The sequence below is a fragment of the Pleurotus ostreatus genome (genome assembly GCF_014466165.1).
Source record: "Pleurotus ostreatus strain PC9 chromosome Unknown scaffold_6, whole genome shotgun sequence".
NCBI lineage: Eukaryota > Fungi > Basidiomycota > Agaricomycetes > Agaricales > Pleurotaceae > Pleurotus > Pleurotus ostreatus.
Window position 1 is genome coordinate 1,629,896 of NW_023503161.1, and position 25,543 is coordinate 1,655,438.

General features: G+C 51.6%; 2 protein-coding genes and 1 non-coding gene across 3 annotated transcripts; 2 read left to right on the forward strand and 1 right to left on the reverse strand.

The window, feature by feature from the left end:
* Positions 1 to 181: 181 nt before the first annotated feature.
* On the forward strand, positions 182 to 2,804 carry PC9H_008805 (uncharacterized protein; the record flags this gene model as incomplete). Its single annotated transcript, XM_036778313.1, has 2 exons — positions 182 to 275; positions 406 to 2,804. The coding sequence occupies 2 exons, from the start codon at positions 182 to 184 to the stop codon at positions 2,802 to 2,804; spliced, it is 2,493 nt and encodes an 830-aa protein (XP_036629741.1).
* A 518-nt stretch (positions 2,805 to 3,322) lies between these two features.
* PC9H_008806 (uncharacterized protein) lies at positions 3,323 to 4,077 on the reverse strand (the record flags this gene model as incomplete). The annotated part of the gene is made up of 3 exons (XM_036778314.1): positions 3,323 to 3,584; positions 3,642 to 3,775; positions 3,886 to 4,077. The coding sequence occupies 3 exons, from the start codon at positions 4,075 to 4,077 to the stop codon at positions 3,323 to 3,325; spliced, it is 588 nt and encodes a 195-aa protein (XP_036629742.1).
* Positions 4,078 to 7,481: 3,404 nt separating this feature from the next.
* On the forward strand, positions 7,482 to 7,555 carry PC9H_008807. Its single transcript has one exon. It is a non-coding gene; the product is annotated as a tRNA-Ala (tRNA).
* Positions 7,556 to 25,543: the final 17,988 nt, after the last annotated feature.

Below are 25,543 nucleotides of genomic sequence, written 5' to 3' on the forward strand. Positions count from 1 at the left end.
GCCTGAAGTGTCCCCGGTCAGGCCTCGCCACCACCCTCTTCCCATTTCTACGACACACGACTACCACTTGGCGTTCCAAGCACAGCTCACAATCGAATACCCGACCACAAGAAACAAGAAAAAACTCAGGTTGAGATCACCCTCTTCGAAGAGAGTCACTCAATGCTCAGCTTCCCACTAGATGCCAGCTGCGGTCGACCGAGACGAGGACAAGGAGAGAGACAGGGAGGCCAGAGATCACGACAGATCGAAAGGGAAAGCCCCCCCGTCCAAAGGTATGCTCGCTTCCATTGGCCTGTTTGCTCGTTATTCGAGGCCTGAGGGCACAGTAATGCATCCGTTGCAGCAACACAACATCTCGGGGCTACGCATTGCTGACTACTCTGCTTTTTCGCTTTGCTCTAGGCAAGGACGTCTCCCATGTTCCCTGCAAGTTCTTCAAGGTGGGCTCCTGCACTGCGGGCTCTTCATGCCCTTTCTCTCATACCGCAACGGACCCCGGACAGAAGGATGTCTGTGCGTGGTACGTAAAGGGGAACTGCAAGTTCTCTCACAAATGCGCGCTGGCCCACATTCTGCCTGGCCAGCCCATGAGCATGGATAGGAAGAACAAGAAGGCTGCCCAGATGGCTAATTCAGGGAGCGGAGGCAGAGGAGACGGACCTGGTAGCAAAGACGGCAGGGATGCAAGAAGTGACGGCCCCGCGAAAGGGAGAAGGAGGGATATGGGCGGAAAGCCTCAACTCCTAACTGGCACGACCGCGCCGACTCGACCAGGACGCTCCCTCATGGCGCTCAAGGCAACCATCTCCCCGAGTGCCCCAGCGCCTCCTTTGAAGGACACGGATTTCATGGGTGTCCTCGATGAGGAAGTTAAACTAGCTTCTGCACCTGCCCGAGGCTCGCCAACCACGCCGTCAGGTCCAAAGGACGCTGAATCGGGTCCCTCCAAGGCTACTACCACCGAAGATAAACCGACCGCCTCTGTTGCGAAGCGACCGGAGAACGACGGATCACCATCTCCTGCTCCGTTACCCGTCAACAGCCCTCGTCGCACCGCAGCCAACAGCTCGAACGGCTCTCCTAATGTCGATTTTGGCCCAATTGGCTCCCCTCCCAGAACCGGCCCTGCAACTGCTGGATTATCAACGTCGAGGGTTAACGGCTTCTCCCCCGGAACTTCCCCTAATAATAATAATAATACCAAGTTCCTTTCCACATCGCCGTTCTCTGCGCCCGGCTCCCAGAGCGTTTTTGCGGCGAATAATGCTAGCATGAGGGGTGGGATCGCTGCGAGTCTGGGCTCCGGGCTGGCAATGTCAACGAGGTGGGACACCTATAGCAGTAACGAGGGATACGACACTGGGATTGTACGGAGCGTAAGCGGTACGAGAGCCGGTGAATATGACATCAACATCGAGTACGAACGCGTCTCCGCCACGGCCGCAAACTTAACAAATGACACTGCTGTCGACGATGGCGATTTGGAGGACTTCATTCCGAGCTCGCTGACGGAACTTCTGACTCCAGAAGAGAGGATGGAGCGCAGTCGTCGGATGAGTAGAGGCGGTCATGGCCAGAGTCCCACCCTCTCCCCAGGCATCCTTGGCAACTCGGCTTCAGGCGCCGTCAACGGTGGCCAAGGTCATAGACATTCGCGTTCGGTTCCTTCTACATCTTTATTGGGTGAAATGGCTAATATCTGGTCCGATTCTAATGGTGGCGGGGCATTGGGTGGTATTGGAGGCATCCCTGGTTCACCAGGGCGCTTGGGAGAACTTGGCAATGGGACACCGAATTCGTTCAACAAGAGCCCCTTGCAGTCCACTTTCGGTGGCAGGGCTGATGAATTGGGCGTTGGTATGGGATCCCCGAGTCCTTCAATGTTAACACTGTCCCCGACGAATGCAAGTGCGGCGTTCCTTCCTGGAATCCACTCAAGTTATCTGAAGGCGAAGCAACAGCAACAGCTGCAGAACATGTCGGGCTCCGGAAATCCTCCTTTGGGCCCAGGCATCGGAGGCACTGGGGGTTTGGGGGTGGGTTTGGGGCCGGCGTTGGGGCGCGGTGTTGGTGTTGGGATGAGGGGCGCGAGCAATCCTCTATACGGGTCGAACGGTCTTGGTACGGGCGGAGGGGGCGCTATCAGCAAGAGCATCGGCAATTATCTGCAGGCGGGCCCGGTCGCAGGACTTTCGAGCTCTCCTTCGTCTGCTCAAGTCCACACATTTGCTAGGGCTACGCCGTACGACCCCAGTTCCGCGGCCCCCGGGATTCGTCCTATACCCACTTACGACACAGCCGGGGCATACGCTGGTGGCGATGGTTATAACGGTGCTGGCGGGTACGGAAGGCTGGGCGGGGAAAATGGAGACGGCGGCCCAATGCTGTCGCCTAACACCAGGGCTTTGCAACAGCACGCACCAGGCCAGAGTCTTCCGCAAGGATTGGCTGCGGGATACTCAAGAATCCATGCTTTACCACCTTTGGCTTCGCCAGGTTCGTCGGCGATGGGTGCGAGCATCAGCCCAGGGCCGGGAACATTGGGTGGCATGACGGAGTGGGCAACGTTGGATCATAGTCCTGGCTATGCCGTCGCAAACAGCGGTCAGACCACAGGTAATCTAAGCTCTTACTCAGCTGTCGCAGCGCCTAGGACGGTGATGAATAGCTACACCAATCCCCCAGGTACGCCTCCTGGGTTGGGTCGGAACGTCAGCGGTGGCGCGAAAGGAAGTACGTTGAGCCCATTGAGAGGTGTGCTAAACAATGGCGAGGATGATCTGTTCGATATGGAAAATTAAAAGCCGATAGGCCTCGATATTTTATTTATTTTCACTCACTCATTTTGCAGACATTCCAAGTTCGCACTGTTGTTTTTCATGCTAGTTCAGTTCATGCTTAACATTTGCCATTTGCCAAACATATCCAGATGTGCCGTGGTATCATAATGTATCGATATGTAGGATATACAAGTATTTGCTTCACTTTCTGTATATCATTTCCGGGGTGAGGTTGTTGTAGCCTAAAGTGGGATGCGCGAGATGGTACAATATTTACGGCAGGGTTCGGGGAGCAGGTCCTCGAGGCCGGGAGACATGGAAGAAATAAATCATAGGCTAATACAATGGGAATTATGATGTGTGTCTAGAGGACTCGCTGACGAGCAAGCAGATCGGAAGGATTGGTCAGTCCCCATGCCTTCCAAGCATGCACCTCAGCACGGGGAAATTGTTGTTACACACCGATTAACGGTACTGGCACCTTGGTATATAGTAGACCTTCTGGCGGGCGATATTGAACCTCTCCTACTCGTCCCCCATCATGAGGCGGCCTCCATTTCGTCCTTGTAGTAGATATGAAGCCACTCCTCGGCCTTCTCGTTGTCCTTCTTCGCCTGGCTGACCATTTGCGTGATTTTCTGCAGGGCTTCAGCCTGGACAAGCTTGCCTTCTCCCAACGCGTCGTCCCCGCAGTGCTGTATCTTCTCGCAGGATGCCTGCACCTTCTTGATTCCGATGGCGGCGGAGGAGCCTTTCAAATAATGGCCCAGTCGCGATAGCTCATGCAAATCCTTTGCCAATCTGCGACGCTGGGTTAACACTGGCTCTGATCGCAGTGATGATCACTGTGATACATACAGTGCGCGATCCATATTCGTGAACGTCTCCTTCGCCTGGACCAGATATGCAGCAGTCATTTCAAACGAAAACTCTTTCGTGTCCCCATCGTCGAGATCGAGGATTTGATTGAATATCTCCTTATCGATGATGTCCTGGCATCATAGGCAATTAGCTCAACGCTCCTGACGTGTTTAGACTCATCAATCTCCAAGATGGCCAGTCGCGAGGAAGGTGATGGGCGTAGAGAATGAACACGACATACTGATGGAATCTTGTCGTCGCCGTCGTCTGTCTCATCGTCAGCGAGATCATCCTCATCTACCGGAGACTCTGACTCCTTCGCTGGGGCAGGTGAAGGCGGATCGACGATATCTACGGGCAATGGTTTCACTTCGGATGGAGGAAAGCTTTTCACAGGAGGAGAGGAATTCCGCCGTTTCTGCGTAGATTCCATCCCAACACGAGTTCAATTGAAGAGGACGTGAGCGGTGCAAGTGTTAGAATTGATAAAGCGATATCCTGGAACGAGACGAGTAACCGAGTTCCCACGCTGCTCTCAATGGCCCCCTCTACGAAACTCGGGAATGAGTAGACGATGAACAACTTGGATGCGTATATCATACAAATAAGTTTCGAGGGAATTGCCACATTCTTCGGCGCGACAGCCCTGACCCCGACGACGCCCTTGACGACCGCGTCTACAATCTCCTCATCCAAACTCCCTCCAGAACATGACGAGTCCACTGGCAGCGGCTCTCCTTCACGCCCTTGGTTACATCCATCGCCCTCGAGCAGTGCGCACGCGCAAGCAGTTCCTCATCTGTGGCGAGACCAAGCAGCAAACTCCAGCGTCCGCATTCTCGATCGCAACATAAAAGATAATATGGATCCGCGGGACGCGCCGGCGGTAGCTCGCTTCGGAGTGTTAGGACAAACATTCAGTGTATATTCATATATTCACAAGGCAATCGGAGTATTATTTCCAGGATATCTACGAGCCTTGTCATCTAACCTGTATTGTAAGTGTTTACCACCTAGTTTAGCGACTCGTGAGTGTTCTTTTACACATGACAAGGCAACAAATGTAAGGCCGCATGAGAACTCCTTCTTCCCAAGGCCAAGCTTGATCCGCGGTAGGGTAAGACCTTGAGACTTGTGAACAGTAACAGCCCAAGCCAGTCAAAGTGGTAGTTGAGTACGCGAGCATTTCTTGCCTTGAAGTTCAAAGGTTGTCTTCAATGGGGTTATGGGCACAATTGGTACTCCATCGGGGAAACCAGGGCGCGGTCCAGTATACCAGAGAGTCGGTCCAGTGTATCCAGGGCAGGGGGCCAGGGCAGGGGCAGATCAGAGTGAGAGGCACCAGGAGCCCAGACAATGTCTTCAAGTATTCCAGTGGTAGTGTTGACAAGCCCTGAGATTGTTAGGGGTTCTGGAATGGAATGGAATGAAATGTAAGGATCCGTTTTAATTTACAGAACCGCACAGGCACTTCCTAAAGAGGGTGGCTACTTCAGGTAGCCGGTTGCTGATTCGTCAGATTGTCAATCTGACTTAAGCTTTGCCCAACAGGTCTGTATTCTACGTGGACTGTCCATGGTACGTCATGTGTGGGAGTACCAGTGCCACAGTGTGTGAGAATATACGGCAGTGGCGTTGTGACATGCTCCTGTACATAGGCAATTGTTCACAGTAAATCTGACCTGTGGCCTTTCACAGCTTCCTTCCGCACATTCAAGTATACATGTGTAAGGGGACACCTCTATTTTCTCCTATTCCCCTGTCCCTCTCCCTTCCTCCTTGATCCTTTCTCCTTTCCTTCATCCCACGGACTCTTACCTACATCCCTTTCATTCCCCTTTGCTCCCTTGCCTTTCCACTTCCTTTCTGCCCACTCCCTTTGCATCTGAGTCACGTCCGGTGACTCCAAAGTCTTCCCGCACTTCGGACACTTCGGACTCGCTCGGACTCGCTTCGGAGACTTCGGACTTGCTAGGACACTTTGGACTCGCTCAGACTCGTCTATACTCTTCGGGGCTCATCCTGGTTACCTCTATCCTCTTTCCCCACTTCATTACTCTTCACCCTTACTTCCCCAGGTCACTGGCACAACTCCTGTGCATTTACCCTCCACTTCATTATCACATGTTTCCTTGTACCTTGTGATACTCACTCGGACTTGTGGCTGGTGTACTGTACAGTTATCCTGCATTCCTCTCATGCTACTACAGTATATACTTCGCTTCCTAGCATGGAGAATCCTTATCCTGTTCTCTTTGGATTCTCCCTCTGCTAGGTGAGCAGCTCTCTCATGTATTGTAGTTAGTCTTATTCATATCTTTTGATTCTCCCTCTGCTAGGCCTGCACTGTCAGCCATCTTGAGGTTGCCCTTACAACATGTTGCCCTCACTGCCGCCTTTTTCCGTCCTTGCAGCATACACAGTGCCTTTCAATGTGTATAAAATGTCATCTGCCCTCTGCCGTTCTTCCCCCACCCTTGTTGACTCTTCCGCTCCAGATCCTTGCAAACTGTTCTTTCTCCAATGTACAACAGCCAGCCCAACCTTCTTGATCACCAGCAGCTTCGCAATGTTCAGTTCACGACAACCAACATCTTGATCAAGGCGTTTGCTGCAGGAAACCTCTCGTGCATTGTTGCGCCCTCCACCTTACTCCCCCCTCACCTTTTTTTTGCAGTATGTTGAACAACAAAACCTTGTGATGTCGTGCGAGATCATCTTGGTTGGGTTTCCAACTCCCTCGACTCGGCACAAGCTTGTGTTGCTGTTGCACAGACTCGCTGCCTTGTTCTGGTGACTGCCTGTCCTGTGTCCACTAAATCGCATCCGAATTTGATTAGCTCCGGAGCAGCTTGGCAACATGCCAGACATCATTCTAATGATGGCTCCATGTTTCATTTTTGCTGCTTTTGCTTCCCTGCGGAGACCGAGGCGTTCCGGTGCCTGTTCCGGCTGTCACAATAGAGGTCAATAGACCTACTAATGGGTGGGGCGCTGAACGTGGGAACGTTGCATTGACCGTGGGAGTCGTGCACTTGTAATGTATGTACAGATTGCTAAACAGTGCTTGCGCACTTTTAGCAATACTGTCAACACCAGTCATCCCATGATGACCTGGGTCGTCCCAATGGGTGTTGGCAGTGTCTATGGGTGGTCCCCAATGCGTGGGAACCGGGCGCTTGGTATAGCGCAAGTTTGTTATACATTTGTACAACAAGTGTGCACATCACTTCAACACTTTATTATCCAAATCAAGGAGTCCGTCCATCTACCCTTTGCGAGCCAATACCACGTACATTCAGTCCATTCCCACGGGATAAATCCAATTCCCCCCACTGTGCTGCCGAATGCAGTAGTCGTTCTTGGTGGACTGATAAAGAACGCAAAACAGTGCTAGGGTTCAAACTGCCCTGTATGATTGTAGAACTTCACAGACACTTTATCGCTTGGTTGCGCCCTTTCCTCCCGCTTGCAGACGACCATCTTCCTTGGAACTCACTCCCATATCTCTGTGCTACAAATGCGATACAAATTGCTGGCATACCAGACTCATGCCCCTTCCCAGGCTATGATAGCAACTCACGAGGTGTATCGGGACTCCCAGCCAGGTTCGTCAAGCTGTATCTAAAATATTTGCCTAGGACACAAACACAGGGAATAGTCTGCAGAAGGTTGGAAGGAGAAGAACATCAACATGAGTGTTGGAATGATGTAATCCAGCACATGATCACCATTTGAATGGACTGGAAAGGGGCATTGCCCGGCCAGTAATGAATAAATGGTTGGGTGGTCATGTGATGGGAATACATAATTGTTGGTTGTGCAGCCATTGAACAAGGCCAGATAGCTCAGATGGTTAGAGCGTCTGGAAAGCATCCAGGAGGTCCTTGGTTCAAACCCTAGTCTGGCCATCTTTTCTTGCCCCTGATTTTAACAGTGAGTGGGGTTGATCAATATGCACTACTGCTAGCTGATGTTTCCATAGTTGCAAGAGTCGGTAAAGTGCCTATCATGACCTGTGGTGCCCCTCGCCATCCTTCAGGCCATACACATGCAAAGTGTTTGTTTGTGAAGGACGGCGCGATGTGGATAGATTGAGGCGGCGAGCCACGCCTGCAGCCTTCTGACTGTAAGGGCAACCTCAAGATGGCCGCACAGTGCAAGCCTAGCAGAGGGAGAATCCAAAGAAATGAATAAGACTAACTACAATACATGAGAGAGCTGCTCACCTAGCAGAGGGAGAATCCAAAGAGAACAGGATGGGGATTCTCCATGCTAGGAAGCGAAGTATATACTGTAGTAGCGTGGGAGGAATGAAGGGTAACTGTACAGTACACCAGCCACAGGTACGAACGAATATCACAAGGTACGAGGGGGCATGTGATAATGAAGTGGAAGGGGAATGTACAGGAGCCGTGCCAGCGACCTGGGGGAGTGGGGACAAGGAATAACGAAGTGGGAAAGGAAGATGGAGGTAGCCCGGACGAGCCCCGAAGTGTATTTACGAGTCCGAGCGTATCCGAAGCGTCCGAGCGAGTCCGAGGCGAGTCCGAAGCGCGGGAAGACTTCGGAGTCACCGGACGGGGCTCGGATGCGAAGGGAGTGAACGGAAGGGAAGCGGGAAGGTAAGGGGGCGAAGGGAAAGGAAAGGGAATGAAAGGAAAGGGAAAGGAACAAGGAGGAAGGGGACGTGACAGGGGGAAAAGGAGAAAATAGGAGTGTCCCCTTACATCACCCCCCCTTCAAGGTTGCGGCGACCCGACGCGAAGATTCCTGCCTGCCGCGCCATGAATTCACCAACCCGGAGACCCCGGACTGCTGCGAGAAGATGTCGAAATATGACTGCGCGGAGCCCGGAGCCTTCCGACTACGCCAACGCTCCCAGGACTGGTCCAGTGCTGCAGGAGTCATCCGGAGAGGTAGAGCAGTCGTCGGATTCATCGGATTCGTCCGGAGTACGCGTACCACATCCGGATGACGATCATGGAAGTCCTTGACCTTCCGGGCAGCATGCTGGAGGTTGCTCGCGGGCTCCCAGGAGTCGTGCTCGATACCATAGCCTCGCCAGCGCACCAGGTACTTCAGGACCCGACCGAACCGTCTGCTATTCCGGACCTCTTCTACCTCATGCTCCTCTTCTCCGTCAACGAGCTGCGGAGGTGGCGGAGCGACAGGGCGTCTACCCGGAATGGGGTCCGGAACGAAGGGAGAGAGTTTGACCACCGGGAAGACGGGATGGAGACGGGATAAGCCTGGGGGGAGCTGGAGTCGGTACGCTGCCTTGCCAACCTTCCGGACGACCTTGTAAGGACCAAGTCGTGCGTGTCCGAGTTTCCGAGAGGGTCGGGCAAGGTTGATGTCCGACGAGTCCAGCCAGACCTTGTCACCCGGTTGGTACTCCGGAGCAGGAGTCCGACGCTGATCGTAGTAGCGCTTCATGTCGTCCTGAGCCTTGACCAATGCGGACTGAGCCTCGTCGACTGCAGATTTCATCCGGTCTACGAACTCGTTCGCGGACTCCATCCGAGACGGTGGCTGATGAGGTTCGAACCCGAGACGAGGATGACGGCCGGTATCCAGGAGGAAGGGTGACTGCTGAGTGGACGCATGGACCCGGTTGTTGTACGCGAACTCCGCCATAGGTAGGAGGCGAGCCCAGTCGTCCTGACGCTCTCCGACGAAGATCCAGAGATAGGACTCGAGTTCCTGGTTAGTCCGCTCCGTTTGTCCGTCAGACTGGGGGTGGTACGCAGTGGAGGCAGCCAGCTTGATTCCGAGCATCCGGTAGACTTCTCGGGTGAACTCTGCAACGAACTGCGGACCCCGGTCGGACACAACAGACCGAGGGAGTCCATGCAGCTTCCAGACGTTCTGCAGGTACAAGTTTGCGGACCCGAGGGCAGACACTGTGGTGTGAGTCGGAATGAAGTGGGCGCGTTTGCTTACGGAGTCGACCACATTCATGACAGCGTCAAATCCATCGGACTCCGGAAGCTCGACGATGAAGTCAACACTCAGACGATCCCAGCGTTCATCCGGAATGGGAAGCGGATGGAGTTCACCCATGGGCGGATGCCTTTGGGCCTTCGTCCGGAGACAAAGGTCGCAATGGCGGGTGTAGGATCCGACGTACCGGGACATGTTGGGCCACCAGTAGCTGCATGAAATGAGCTCTAGGGTCTTCCATCTGCCGGCGTGTCCTGTGACCTTGGTGTTGTGGTGCTGAGCTACAATAGTCCGACGCAAATCCGGTGAGTCCGGAACGTAGATCTTACCCCGGAACATCAGGAGTCCGTCCGATTGGGACCATTCCGCACTTCGGACTGTCTTGCGACTGCCCTGGGTCTTCTTCAGCTCCTCCGCCGCCTTTGCCACTGCATCTTCAAACTTCGCATCTCACACTCCAGTCTGGATAGCCGTGAGGATATCCTTCTCCTCCCCTTCAAGAGTGACACCTGTGGCACGGACAGCAAAGTAGGATGGCTTGAGCATCACTACATCCTTGTTGTCATCCTTACCATCCGAGTGATCCGAGCGGCGCGAGAGAGCATCCGGCTTACCCATTGTCCGACCCGGACGGTGCTGGAGAGTGAAGTCGAAGCGGGAGAGGTATAGCGACCAGCGGGCTTGACGACGATTGAGTTTCTGGGCCTTGATGAAGTACTCCAGGGTTCTTGTGGTCTGTCCAGATCTCAAACGGAGTCTCCGCGCCTTCAAGGTAGTGCCGCCATTCTTCGAGTGCCCGGATGATTGAAAGCATCTCCTTGTCGTGTATTTCGTAGTTCCGCTCCGCAGCCTGTAGACTTTTAGAGTAGAATGCGACAGGATGCCATTTACCATCATCCGGATCCAGTTGCGACAGGACTGCACCCGTAGCATAGTCCGACGAGTCCGCTTCAACTCGGTATGGCCGATCCTCCTTCGGAAAGACAAGAACAGGTTCCGAAGTGATCAGCTCTTTGATCCGAAGAAATGCAGATTGAGCGGAGTCGTTCCACTGCCATTCCTTCGCGCAAGTGAGGTCAAAGAGAGGCCGGGCGATATGTGAGTAGTCCTTGATGAAGCGGCGGTAGAAGTTGACGAACCCGAGGAAGGATTGGAGTTCAGTCCGAGTCCGAGGGGTTGGCCAGTCCGCAACTCCGGAGACCTTCACAGGGTCCATCTCGATCTTACCCTCAGAGATGACGACTCCGAGATACTCCACCTTGGTCTGCTCAAAATCGCACTTGTCCGCTCGGAGGAAGAGCTTGTTTCGCTGGAGGATCTCTAGGACATGCTTGAGAACCTGGCGATGCTCTTCACGGGTCTTGGTGTAGATCAGGATGTCGTCCAGATAGATAATAACCACACCTTCCGTAATGAGCTCCCGGAACAAGTCGTTCATCATGGTCTGGAAGGTGGACGGGCTATTCGTTAGTCCGAAGAACATCACCAAAGGTTCGAAGAGTCCGCGCGTAGTCCGAAATGCGGCCTTCCACTCGTCACCCTCCTTGATCCGGACATTGTTGAAACCCCACCGGACGTCAAGCTTGGAGAAGTAGCGAGCATTCCGGAGTTTGTCCACCAAGTCCGAGATGAGCGGAAGTGGGTACCGATTCTTGACCGTCATGTTGTTGAGCTTCCGGTAGTCCTGGACCAAGCGGAGCGATCCGTCCTTCTTCTTAACAAAGAACACCGGGGCAGCCATGGGTGACTTGCTGGGGCGGATCCGACCAGTCCGGAGATTTTCTTCCAGGAATTCGTCCAGCTGTTTCTGCTCCGCCGGGGACAGTGGGTAGCACTTGGTAGAGGTCGGTTCCGCTCCGTCCAGTAGCTCAATGGCATGGTCCCACGGACGCGGCATGGGCAGTTCATCAAAGGATTCCTTTGCGAAGACGTCCTCGAATTCCTGGAGGAAGTCCGGGACTGCGTTGTTCCGAGGATCGTGGGGTTTGTTGCGCTGGAAAGCCAATGCGAGGCGCTGCGAGACTGTCTCCGAAGCCCGGACGTGTTCTTCCCGAAGACTCCGAAGGTACTCCGGAGTCGGAGGAGGAATAGCCACGAAGATACGGTCACCCCTCTCAAGTCCGGAGTCGTCCGGAGTTGTGACATTGTCATCCTCATCATCATCCTCGCAGTCCTGAAGCTCTGGGAGATCATCCGAGTGCAGTTCCTCAACCCTTGGCATCGGACCCGTACGACACTCCCGGAGCCGCACGGACTCCTTGCGTCGGGTCAGCTTGTCATGGCGGAACTCCTTCCGACAGGTATCGCATCCGGACGGACAGCGGCTCATGGTCACCTCCTTTGTCTGCCAGTCAATCTCGGGGTTGTGCTTCCGAAGCCAGGTGTATCCGAGGATGATGTCCTGCCGTCCGATGTTAGTGACTGCAAAAAGCATCCGTTCCGTGTGATCCTTGAACCGGAGTACAAGGTCCACGACTTCGGAGATAGATCCGTTCTCATTTGGTGATCTGTCAACGTTGAAGACCGGAATCGGAGCGGACAGCTTGCGTCGGGTGAAACCATGGGCATCAGCAAAGCGCGGATGCATGAAGACTCCGGTGGCTCCGCAGTCCACCAGGGCCTGCAGGGTGCATCTGTGTTGTGTATCCGTGCTCTGCACTTCAACGGGTATATCTAACGAAAGCTTGCCGGGCAGCGCGGAGATCTTATAGCTACTGGGTAGCCGCCGTTCCCACTGCGGGCGAAACCTTCGGAGTGTGCGGATTGTAACCGGAGTTGCTTGCTTAACATCGGACGAATCATCGGAGTGATTGGAATCGTCTATTTCGTCTACGCTAAGACAAGCAAATCGGTTATTTACCAACGAGGTCGCACTGATCACTCGTTGGTCCGGACAAAATCCGCCGTGTCCGATTCCTCAACCGGGGCCGTTCCCTCATCGTCTATTCCTTCCGAGGTCCCCACACTTTCTACAACATCGGCCGCGGTCAGGAGATCTTCGATGGCGGACATCCGCTCCTCGGTGGTCATGAACCGGACGTCGTACCGAAGTGGGCACTCGCGGGACATGTGGCCGGGTTTGCCGCATCGGTAGCAGAGCTGCGAGGTGGCGGGTCGGGAGCGGGTGTGGTCGACATCCATTGGGACACCGGGTGAGAGAGCCTTTGGAGGAGGCAGAGGTTGGAAGCGGGGTTGCAGAGGCGGGAGCTGAGTCCAAGGCGCGGGGAGTACACCCGCAGGAGTCCGAGTGACTCCGGAGCTGGCTGCTGGTCGGACGAGGGATCCGGAGTGTCCGGAGTTTCCGGAGTGCACGCCGAAGTGGAAGGACTGGTTGGCAGCACGGTTGTCAGCAACCCGCTGCGCTGCCTTGTACCATCCCTCGAAGTCATCCTTGTCCGGACAGTCTGCGGACTCGGCAACACGGCTCTGGATGATGGAGTCCAATCCGCGGCGGAACTTCATCGTGATGTTGGAGCCTTCGGAGTATCCGGATTGGTCTACAAGGTCCCGGAACTCGTCGAGGTACTCCTGGAAAGTCCGACGCCCTTGGTGGTATCGGGTGGACTCCAGCTTGAGCATGGCGGCTTCGCGTTCCCGATCCGGAAGGAAGCGAGTCCGGAATTCGGTCGCGAAGGCGGCCCAGGATTTGAAGTACGGATCCTTCGGACTCCGGAGCACCATGTCCGCGTACTCCTTGGCGCGATCCTTCTGGAAGAAGGAGAGACACCAGAGGATTTTGGCCTGCTCGGTCGGAAAGTGGTCCGGACAGAGCTGGAAGTAGATGGAGCACGCATTGTAGAACGCGCAACCATCTTTGCGGTTTCCGTCGAAGATTGGGGGAGAGGCGGGCTTCAAACGGGAACGCGGGGTGATTTCGGATCGACTCGGGGCGTGCTGGGAGGCTTCAGTGCCCCTCAGCTCGGAGTCCGGAGTCGTTTTCGGAGTAGTCGGACGGGGTGTTAGGAGGAGTACTTCAATTCGGGCGAGTGTATCCTGGATGGAGCTGATTTGGGTTTGGTGTTCGTACGTCTGAGCCCACAAGGTCTGCAAAGTCTCGGAGTCCGATCCTGAAGCGACTGGCTCGGATGGCGGGATCTGGCTGGAAGTGCCCGGCATTTCGGAGTCGTCAGGGGAGCGAGGGATGGAGTTCCTTGGGTCCTCAGAGGTGGGTGGGAGTAGCAGGAGAGCGTCCGGAATGTCCGCAAAACCGGAGAGACGTCGGGAACGAGTCCGGAGTGGCGCAGGACGTTTTCCGTAGGGCTCTGGTGCCAGGATGGGAGATCCTGTTCTGCTGTAAGGGCAACCTCAAGATGGCCGCACAGTGCAAGCCTAGCAGAGGGAGAATCCAAAGAAATGAATAAGACTAACTACAATACATGAGAGAGCTGCTCACCTAGCAGAGGGAGAATCCAAAGAGAACAGGATGGGGATTCTCCATGCTAGGAAGCGAAGTATATACTGTAGTAGCGTGGGAGGAATGAAGGGTAACTGTACAGTACACCAGCCACAGGTACGAACGAATATCACAAGGTACGAGGGGGCATGTGATAATGAAGTGGAAGGGGAATGTACAGGAGCCGTGCCAGCGACCTGGGGGAGTGGGGACAAGGAATAACGAAGTGGGAAAGGAAGATGGAGGTAGCCCGGACGAGCCCCGAAGTGTATCTACGAGTCCGAGCGTATCTGAAGCGTCCGAGCGAGTCCGAGGCGAGTCCGAAGCGCGGGAAGACTTCGGAGTCACCGGACGGGGCTCGGATGCGAAGGGAGTGAACGGAAGGGAAGCGGGAAGGTAAGGGGGCGAAGGGAAAGGAAAGGGAATGAAAGGAAAGGGAAAGGAACAAGGAGGAAGGGGACGTGACAGGGGGAAAAGGAGAAAATAGGAGTGTCCCCTTACACTGACAAGGAAGACAATGATTCCAATCATGTACCCTCAGATGACCAACGTGTCAAGAAGCTCAGACATATATCCCCCCCCAGTGACGATGGATCAAATAGCCCTACCGATGTCTTCCATGATGAAGACACACGCTCGGAAGAGGGTTCCTCAAAGACAGATGACGACCAGCAAACAGGTGTTAGCAAGAGGCGCAAGCAGGAGGCGGAGAGACGTAATATAGAATCCATCCGCCCAGTCAAAAAACCGAAAAAGGCTGGTAGGGTAGAGGCACAGGAGATTGGACGGAGGGGAATGGTTCTTCGGAGTCATAAGGCCTCCCTGGTGTCCCAAATCGACGCTCCGAGCGCAGTCAGCAATGTATCACATCGCACAAGAAATCCTGACAAACATCGCCACTGTTCCATCTGTCACAGGGCCTCAGAGTCCGGGAAATCATAGGAGACACATGCGGTCATATTTTTTAGTTTCCATTGACGATGTACACGTAGCCACATTTTGCTTTTGTACAAAACCTGGTTGAAATTTAAACCTGGATATGATAAGTACATTTTGCCACTGGGTATTAGTCATCTGTGCAAACTGGGTGGAATGATGGGTGGTTGTACGAGCTGCGGAACTTACAATGGATGGATGTGGATGTGGATCCATGAGCAACCAACGATGGGCGGCAACAGACGGCTGTACAAGGACGGGAACGATGACGAGGACACAGAAGAAGATGAAGGGGAGGGAGGGAGGGAGAGGGGGGAGGAGAGGGGGGAGGAGAGATGTCAGTAGGTTGCCTGCATGTGAGGTAGACGGCACACTCACCATCAATTAATATGCAGCTGTTGCGCATGCGCGAGGGAGGAAGGCTGAGACGCCCCGTCATTGCTACGAGATAACGACAGTGTGAGTCGACGCGACGGGACGTGCAGGAACGGGAAGCACTTACCCAACACACGTTACGCGTCACCTTTGGATGCCATTCGCTCGACAGGACGCCTGCAACAAAGCAGGTAGACGACAAACGGAAACTAAGAAGGCGTTAGAACATGCTTGCAGCCGTTCTTCGCGATCATATGTGTTCCCCGTGTCTCGCAGCCACTGCACACACACACAAATGAACACGAACGCAAAACCTCACGAGCTGTGCTGGTAGGGATCGAGTGCTGAGGCAAGGAGTGGGTAGACGGCTAGTTAGTAGTTATTTGGTAAATGGTACTCAGCCTGTATTCAGTGAGGTCTGAATATAATTCATATTTGACAGTTGTTATATCTGCGAGATGATTCGTTTAGGGCCATGTGTTAAACTATAGGCTATTATAGTCTGATTAGAAGCTTGTAGAAGCGTCCTAATACACTCTAATTGCCTTGGTAACAAACAATCACTAATGATGTTGATGCAATCAATCAATAATATGTAATGATTTGCGCTCTATTGACTCTTTGTGTCTATTACTCTAGACATGTATGGAAAATGACCATCCCAGGTTCCCACAGATACTGTTCTGCGCGAGGCGTGAATATTGGTGTCCACTAAATCGCGTCCGAATTTGTTTAGCTCCGGAGCAGCTTGGGAACATGCCAGACATCATTCTAATGATGGCTCCATGTTTCATTTTCGCTCCTTTTGCTTCCCTGCTGAGACCGAGGCGTTCCGGTGCCTGTTCCGGCCGTCACAATAGAGGTCAACAGACCTACTAATGGGGCGCTGAACGTGGGAACGTTGCATTGACCGTGGGAGTCGTGCGCTTGTAATGTATGTACAGATTGCTAAACAGTGCTTGCGCACTTTTAGCAATCCTGTCAACACCAGTCATCCCATGATGACCTGGGTTGTCCCAATGGGTGTTGGCAGTGTCTATGGGTGGTCCCCAATGCGTGGGAACCGGGCGCTTATGTAGCGCAACTTTGTTATACATTTGTACAACAAGTGTGCACATCACTTCAACAGTGTTCAAGTGGCCACCAACTGAATACCAGCTGGGTGTGATCTTCTACAGATACAAGTCCAAGGATACATTACAGTTGATATTCAAGTGGTATCCAAGTGGCAGCCAGGTGGTGGCCAAGTGATATCCAGGTGGTGTCCAAGTGATGTTCAAGTGATGTTCAAGTGGTGTTCAATTGGTGTTCAATTGTTGCTCAAGTGGTGTTCAACTGAAGTTCAACTGATATACAAGTGAATGCCAAGTGAACTACAAGTGAACTACAAGTGAATTTGCTCATATTCAATCATCATCATCCTGCATCTCTTGCAGCCCATATCTCACTCCATTCTCATCCTCTTCATCCTCACTTTCATCACCTGCTTCTTCTTCCCTTCCCTGCTGCCTGGCAATAACACGCTGGGTGTGCAAGAACAGCAACACATGCATGGTGAAGTCAAAGTTGCTGACAGTCATCCGGTTGAGAACTGTCTGGAACCCACCCAACCATGCATTGAGTTGTTCACAAGCCTAAGTACAACAAATTAGACAAGTACAAGTGGCTGACTAGTAGAATCACTTACCTGAGTGTTGAAGGCCCTCTTGTAGTACGGGTTGCCTTGTTTGTCTTTATCAACCACCACCAAGTTGGGGGCATCTCCATTGAGAGGTGCAGGATTGCACCAAGTCCGACAGAGGTGGTCAGTCACCCGGTGATTGATGTAGTGGTAAGAGTCGACAATGATTCAAGTGGTGGGTTCCCAAGCAGGCCAGTGCCCTTGCCTGACAATATGCTTGAGTAAGGCACACCCCTTGTCAATGGCAATGTAGCTGGGGCGTGAGGCAGGATCAGGATAGACATCTTCAAGGAACCGAAGAATCTTGGCCACCCCTTCTGACTTGGCAAACTTGTGCCAGGCAAGGACCACACCACATGGAGCACAGATGGTCTCCACGCAGTAGAACCTAGGAGCAGAGAAGTAGTTGTTATACTTGCTGCCACTGACCTGTTCAACCTCCTGCTCTGCAAGGTCGTCATGCTCTGGCAACTCTGCTCCTCCACCAACAGGCAACCACTCCTGCCTCTCCTCCGGAGCCCTCCTCAACATCCTCTGAACTCCTAAGAGTGAGGAGTTGGCATAGCGAGCACGGTAGACCCTCCACTGCTCCTGGTGATTGACACATGCCTGAGTCCCAGCCACCTTGACTCTGACACAGTCTTTCATGCGACAACGGACCCCCATCTCGTCCTGATGTGCCTTGCAAAACACTCCAGTCTGAGCATTAAGCAATCCCACCTCGCACCCTGGCATGGCACAGTGACGAGGCCCCATGACAATGCCATCAATAACAATCATGCGAACGTCAGCAGGATTGCTAAGGGCAGCCCCCCCAGCAGGTTCAGATGCATCACTGGCTGGGACATCATCAACATCCATGGCCTCAGCATCTTCCACAGCAGGGCCTGCATACTCTGGGACAGCATGATTTTCATCATGGCCAGCAAGAGCAGCAGGATTGTCAGGCTGATTAGGGATCACGTCAGCCACATCCTTGAATGCATGACAACACTCATTGCAAGAATGCCCCTCTGCACTGCAGATGATTCCCCCATCCCCCAGATACTCATGGGCAGCAGTCACGAGGTCCTTGACAGCCATGTTGTCCACAAAGAGGAGCTCAGCACCACTAGGCTCAGCAAGCAACCAGATGGACTCCAAGACAAAAGCCTTCCAGGTATGCCTGCGAGTGAGTTTGAATGTGGTGCCACTGGGCTGGACAAAGGAGTAGTTCCAGAACTCAGTTACTGCAGCTGTTGAGGCATGAAAGCTGTAGTTGGCATTGACAATAGTCCTGGAGACCAGGCGGTCAACCCAGACCTGAGTTCCAACTTTGAGGTATTTGGCGTCTGGAAGGTGAATGGCAAGGCAGCGATTGTTAGAAGGGTTGTTGAAGCTCTCATGGTCAGCCCAGAACATGGAGGAACATGCAGGACATTTCCCTGCAAGTACTGGAACCTTCTCAAAGCACTCGCTCCCCCTAAGCAAGTGTTAAACTATAGGCTATTATAGTTTGATCAGAAGCTTGTGAAAGCGTCCTAATGCACTCTAATTGCCTTGGTAACAATCATTAATGATGTGTTGATGCAATCAATCAATAATATGTAATGATTTGCGCTCTATTGACTCTTTGTGTCTATTACTCTAGACATGTATGGAAAATGACCATCCCAGGTTCCCACAGGTACTGTTCTGCGCGAGGCGTGAATATAGGTGTCCACTAAATCGCGTCCGAATTTGATTAGCTCCGGAGCAGCTTGGGAACATGCCAGACATCATTCTAATGATGGCTCCATGTTTCATTTTTGCTGCTTTTGCTTCCCTGCGGAGACCGAGGCGTTCCGGTGCCTGTTCCGGCCGTCACAATAGAGGTCAACAGACCTACTAATGGGGCGCTGAACGTGGGAACGTTGCATTGACCGTGGGAGTCGTGCGCTTGTAATGTATGTACAGATTGCTAAACAGTGCTTGCGCACTTTTAGCAATACTGTCAACACCAGTCATCCCATGATGACCTGGGTTGTCCCAATGGGTGTTGGCAGTGTCTATGGGTGGTCCCCAATGCGTGGGAACCGGGCGCTTGGTATAGCGCAACTTTGTTATACATTTGTACAACAAGTGTGCACATCACTTCAACACAACCCCCTGATGCAACACTTGGTGGACCCACGTATTGGGGCACCCACAAACAACCCCCTGGCCCAATACGTCCTTCTATCCCACCAATCCCATCATCTCCCTCAGCTTTTCCACTTGTGGTTTGGCCAGTGCTTTGGTGAGCAGGTCTGCTGGCATTTCCTCCGTTTGAAGATAGACTGGCTGGATGCGCTTGCAATCAACTTGATCGCGTAACCAAAAGAAGCTCAAGTCTAGTTGCTTCATTCTGCCATGGTGTTCGGGGTTCTTTGCCACTCTAATCGCTGACTGGTTGTCCATGTAGAGCGTGGATGGTGCAGTTGGCTTGTAACCAATTTCTGAGAGGAGGTTCTTCATCCAGCATATTTCTTTACCAGCAGCAACCCCAGCAACATACTCGGCTTCAGTGGTTGACAGAACAACCATCTGTTGCGCTTTACTGCTCCAGCAGACCGCTCCCAGCCCAATCTTAACCAAGTAACCACTTGTAGACCGCCCTGTCCCTTTATCACCGCCGTAGTCTGCATCACTGTACGTGACGAAGATTTCATCTCCTATGGCGGGATCAGGTCCATAAACCAACTTCATATCCATCGTGCCCTTCACATAGCGTAGCAAGTGCTTTACAGCCTTCCAGTGGATCATGCCTGGGTTCAAGTTGAACCTAGCCAATGTGCTTGCAGCAAAGGCTATATCAGGCCGGGACATTGTAGCCAAGTACAATAAGGAGCCAACAGCACTCATGTAGGGGATATCCACCATCTCTTGTGCCTCTTCATATGTCTTGGGACAGTCATCTGTGGTCAACTTCATACCTGGAGCCATGGGAGTCCCCACTGGTTTGCAATCAGACATATTAAACTGTGCAAGCTTGTTGACAATGTACTGACGCTGCGAGATGTAGAGTTTGTGGTTGTCCCAGTCTCGTGTTATTTCCATGCCCAGCAGATACGAAGTCTCCCCCAAGTCCCGCAACTTGAAATGCTTTTCCAGCTCAATCACAAACTTGTCCAGAGCATCCTTTGATTTCGAAGCAAGAGTGATATCATCCACCCACACTGGGACTATGATTCTGACAGTGCCATCATCATAGATGTAGAGTGAGGGGTCAGAGTAAATCTTCTTGAAGCCCATTGAATGTAGTGCTTCACCCAGCTTCTCACTCCACAACCGAGGTGACTGCTTTAGTCCATACAGAGACTTGTTCAATTTGCAGACTATCCTTCCTTGACCCTTGGTTACACCTTGCTTGAATCCCTCAGGCTGCTCCATATACACCTCAGCATCAATATCACTGTTTATGAATGCCTGCGAAATGTCAACTGAGCGCAAGTGCAGATCATCTCTAGCAGCTAGAGCAAGCACAGTCCTGATGGTAGCATGTCTAGATGGCGAAGCAAAGGTCTCATTATAGTCAAATCCGGGTCGTTGACTAAATCCTTTAGCAACAATCCGACCCTTGAACCGTTCAATGCTTCCGTCTGCATGATATTTGACCCGAAAGACCCATCTGACTCCAATTGCCACTTTTCCTTCTGGCAAAGGTTCCAGTGTCCAAGTCCCATTAGCAAGCAGCATGTTGTATTCAGCTAGTGCAGCCTCATGCCATTGTGCAGCGTGGGGCGACCTCATTGCCTGAGCATAAGTCTCTGGCTCTACTAGCTTGCCAACAGGACCAGTCTCCAAAGCTTCTTCTTCAGACTGTGAATCATCATCATCTAAAGCAGGAGTTGGATCTCGCATTTCCCAGACGTCCGGAGTTGCCTCCCTGGCCTTTGGAGGTGCAGCAGGAACCTTCCACCATTCCCCTGGAGGTCTGATGTCGCGTTTTGGTCTTCTAACAGCCACAGGTCTATCATCGACTTCAGCTTCATCATCACTGTCATCCACACGAGGTGCAGCTCTTCTGCGACGAGGACGAGGTGGGGGTATCTCCTCTGGCTCTGGTGTCTCCTGTTGCGCTTCACCCTCCACCTGTTCTTCTTCTTTCACATTATCATCATCAACAGTGTCATCCTCACTGCTATTGTCCTCATCGTCATTATCAGCTGCAGGCAAGTCTATAACCCTTTGCTGAGCATCATTGTTATCCTTGGATGGTGCCTCTGGTGCGCTCTGCTGACTGGTTTTCGGAGGGATTGGTTCGGAGAGATCGTGCTCATCAATGCCTTTTAGAAGTTGGCCACTGTAAGTGTAGCGCTCATCAAAGTCTGCGCGTTCACAGATGATGACCTTCTTCGTCTTGGGATTGTAGAATTTCCAACCCTTGTACCCATCAGGATACCCAATGAATATGCACTTCTCCATATGCGAACCCAAATGCTCCCTCTTGTCCTTCTGGACATGCACATAAGCAACACATCCCCATACCCGCAAATGCCCAACATCAGGTTTTCGTCTATGCCACACCTCATATGGCGTAGCATGAGCTACTGAAGACGTAATGCATCGGTTCAAGACATGAACAAGTGCAGCCAAACACTCAGCCCAAAAGGCCTTTGACAATCCAGCCTCATCCAGCATTGCAGTGATCCGTTCACTAAGCAGTCTGTTTGCACGCTCAGCCACTCCATTCTGCTGTGGTCTGTTTCGCACTGAGAACTGCCTTTCTATTCCATGCTCCTCCAAATACTTGTCAAACTCTTTGCTCATGAATTCACCACCCTGGTCGCATCTGAAGACTTTGATATGTTTGCCAGTTTGGTTCTCAGCCCATGCTTTGAACCGCTTAAAGGCAGCAAAGACTTCGCTCTTCAGCTTCAGGGGAACCACCACCTTCAGCTTGGAGTAGTCATCAATGAATGTGACCCAATATTTCTGACCAGAGTGAGAATCAACTCCAACATAGTGAACATCAGAGTGTACCAATGCCAACAGCTCATCCGCTCTGTTGGCTGACGAAGGAAATGGATTTGCATGCATCTTCCCAGTTAGACAGGGAATGCAAACAGGATCTGGCTTTGCAGAAGAGTCCAGTGTCAGTCCAACCACCATTTCATCCTTAATCATCTGCTTAATTCCGTCATGGTGTTGGTGGCCAAGCCGTCTATGCCATAGAGTCAGATCCAAAGGCAGAGTGGACGCAACATGAACAAATTCATTTGTATCTATTGTACTACCATCTAAATAGCCTATACCAGCATCATTGATTGTAGCACAGAACAAAAGAACATCATTACGAACAAACTCCATTTTCTCCTTTGTGATATGAACATTAAAGCCTTTATTGCGAGTCAAATACAAAACAGCAAGCAGATTATTGCACAATGCAGGAACATAGAGTACTCTAGTGATCTCCACATCTCTAACTTGTCTACCATTAACTACAGGTCTGAAGAGCACATTTCCGACACCCTCACTATATACAATGGTGTGATCCGCTAGCCTGATTGGCACTCTATATGTGGTATAATTGCGAATCCATTCTTTGTGAGGTGTCATATGAGAAGTGGCCCCTGTATCTGTATTCCAATGGGTATCATTAGAAAATGCAGCACAAGCTTCATCCATAGAACAAGCACTTGCCTGACCAGCAAACTCCGTCGCAGCATCTGCCTTTTCCACTGCCACTTTGGCATTGCTCCCCCCAGATCCACTTTCTTTGTTGCTAGCAATGACCTTCTTCAAAGCTTCGCAATCCCTCTTCCAATGACCCTTGCCCTTGCAGAATGAGCAGGTGTCTGCATCAACTGTGGGGTGACCCCTGCCTTTCCCATTGTATGCCCCACCCTTCTTTCCATAACCCTTGTGACTGGCTCTATTCGCTTGCTCAGTCTGGCGCTGACGATTTAGCTCTTCGCTTCGGAATGCTTGGAGTATAGTATCCTTGTCCAGCTTTTCCATTAGCAACAAAGAAGCTGACAGATGCTTGTATTCATCAGGCAAAGCCCGAATCAATGCTATGCACTGTAGTTCCTCGTCTAACTGCTCAATGGTAAAGCCTGTTGGACGCAGATTTTGGATATTAGCCATGGCTTTGCTAATCCTGACTCCCAAATCGATTAGACCTTCGTTGTCCTCCTTGTGGATTGAGAACAGGTCGTCATAAGCATTGAAGCGTGCGCCGGGCTTCTTGGATAGGTGTGCCTTCTCTATGGCAGCCCACATTCCCACTGGATCATCCTCTAGACCTCGGAAATGAATTCTTTGGTCTGCTTCAACCAACAGGTAAATCTCCCCAGCAGCCTTTTCAGCTTTTGCCTCCCATTTGGTCAGCTCAGCCTTGTCTGAAGGTTTAGACTCCCTTCCAGACACTAGTCTCCACAGCCCCAGTCGCATCAGATAGGCCTTGGCTTCACCACACCACTCCTGATAGTTGGAGTTGGTCAGTGGCTTCACCTTGACCCCATTATCTGAGCTAGAACTAGTAGACATAGTGTTTCAATACAGTTTATAGTCTTGTTTGACTGACAATTAACAGCTTAGAGTCCTGTGATGACTATGAATGACAGCTTAGAGTCCTGTGATGACTATCAATAACAGCTTAGAGTCCTGTAGTGACTATCAATAACAATGTTATACTCTTGTTGTGACTTTCAATAAGCTCCAATAGGCCAAAATGCGAGATCAGTACTCAATGAGTCACTAGATCAATCACAATAAACCCCCAGTATAACAATAGGCAGCAATTCAATAATGCAGGAACAATCAATCAGTGTTGTCAAGTTAGAGCTCAGGGCCCATAACCTGTTAAACTTTAGGCTATTATAGTCTGATCAGAAGCTTGTAGAAGCGTCCTGATGCACTCTAATTGCCTTGGTAACAATCACTAATGATGTGTTGATGCAATCAATCAATAATATGTAATGATTTGCGCTCTATTGACTCTTTGTGTCTATTACTCTAGACATGTATGGAAAATGACCATCCCAGGTTCCCACGGGTACTGTTCTGCGCGAGGCGTGAATATTGGTGTCCACTAAATCGCGTCCGAATTTGTTTAGCTCCGGAGCAGCTTGGGAACATGCCAGACATCATTCTAATGATGGCTCCATGTTTCATTTTCGCTCCTTTTGCTTCCCTGCTGAGACCGAGGCGTTCCGGTGCCTGTGTTGAAGTGATGTGCACACTTGTTGTACAAATGTATAACAAAGTTGCGCTACATAAGCGCCCGGTTCCCACGCATTGGGGACCACCCATAGACACTGCCAACACCCATTGGGACGACCCAGGTCATCATGGGATGACTGGTGTTGACAGCATTGCTAAAAGTGCGCAAGCACTGTTTAGCAATCTGTACATACATTACAAGCGCACGACTCCCACGGTCAATGCAACGTTCCCACGTTCAGCGCCCCATTAGTAGGTCTGTTGACCTCTATTGTGACGGCCGGAACAGGCACCGGAACGCCTCGGTCTCAGCAGGGAAGCAAAAGGAGCGAAAATGAAACATGGAGCCATCATTAGAATGATGTCTGGCATGTTCCCAAGCTGCTCCGGAGCTAATCAAATTCGGACGCGATTTAGTGGACACCTATATTCACGCCTCGCGCAGAACAGTACCCGTGGGAACCTGGGATGGTCATTTTCCATACATGTCTAGAGTAATAGACACAAAGAGTCAATAGAGCGCAAATCATTACATATTATTGATTGATTGCATCAACATCATTAGTGATTGTTACCAAGGCAATTAGAGTGCATTAGGACGCTTCTACAAGCTTCTGATCAAACTATAATAGCCTATAGTTTAACAGGTTATGGGCCCTGAGCTCTAACTTGACAACACTGATTGATTGTTCCTGCATTATTGAATTGCTGCCTATTGTTATACTGGGGGTTTATTGTGATTGATCTAGTGACTCATTGAGTACTGATCTCGCATTTTGGCCTATTGGAGCTTATTGAAAGTCACAACAAGACTATAACATTGTTATTGATAGTCACTACAGGACTCTAAGCTGTTATTGATAGTCATCACAGGACTCTAAGCTGTTAACTGTCAGTCAAACAAGACTATAAACTGTATTGAAACACTATGTCTACTAGTTCTAGCTCAGATAATGGGGTCAAGGTGAAGCCACTGACCAACTCCAACTATCAGGAGTGGTGTGGTGAAGCCAAGGCCTATCTGATGCGACTGGGGCTGTGGAGACTAGTGTCTGGGAGGGAATCTAAACCTTCAGACAAGGCTGAGCTGACCAAATGGGAGGCAAAAGCTGAAAAGGCTGCTGGGGAGATTTACCTGTTGGTTGAAGCGGACCAAAGGATTCATTTCCGAGGTCTAGAGGATGATCCAGTGGGAATGTGGGCTGCCATAGAGAAGGCACACCTGTCCAAGAAGCCCGGCGCACGCTTCAATGCATATGACGACCTGTTCTCAATCCACAAGGAGGACAACGAAGGTCTCATCGATTTGGGAGTCAGGATTAGCAAAGCCATGGCTAATATCCAAAATCTGCGTCCAACAGGCTTTACCATTGAGCAGTTAGACGAGGAACTACAGTGCAT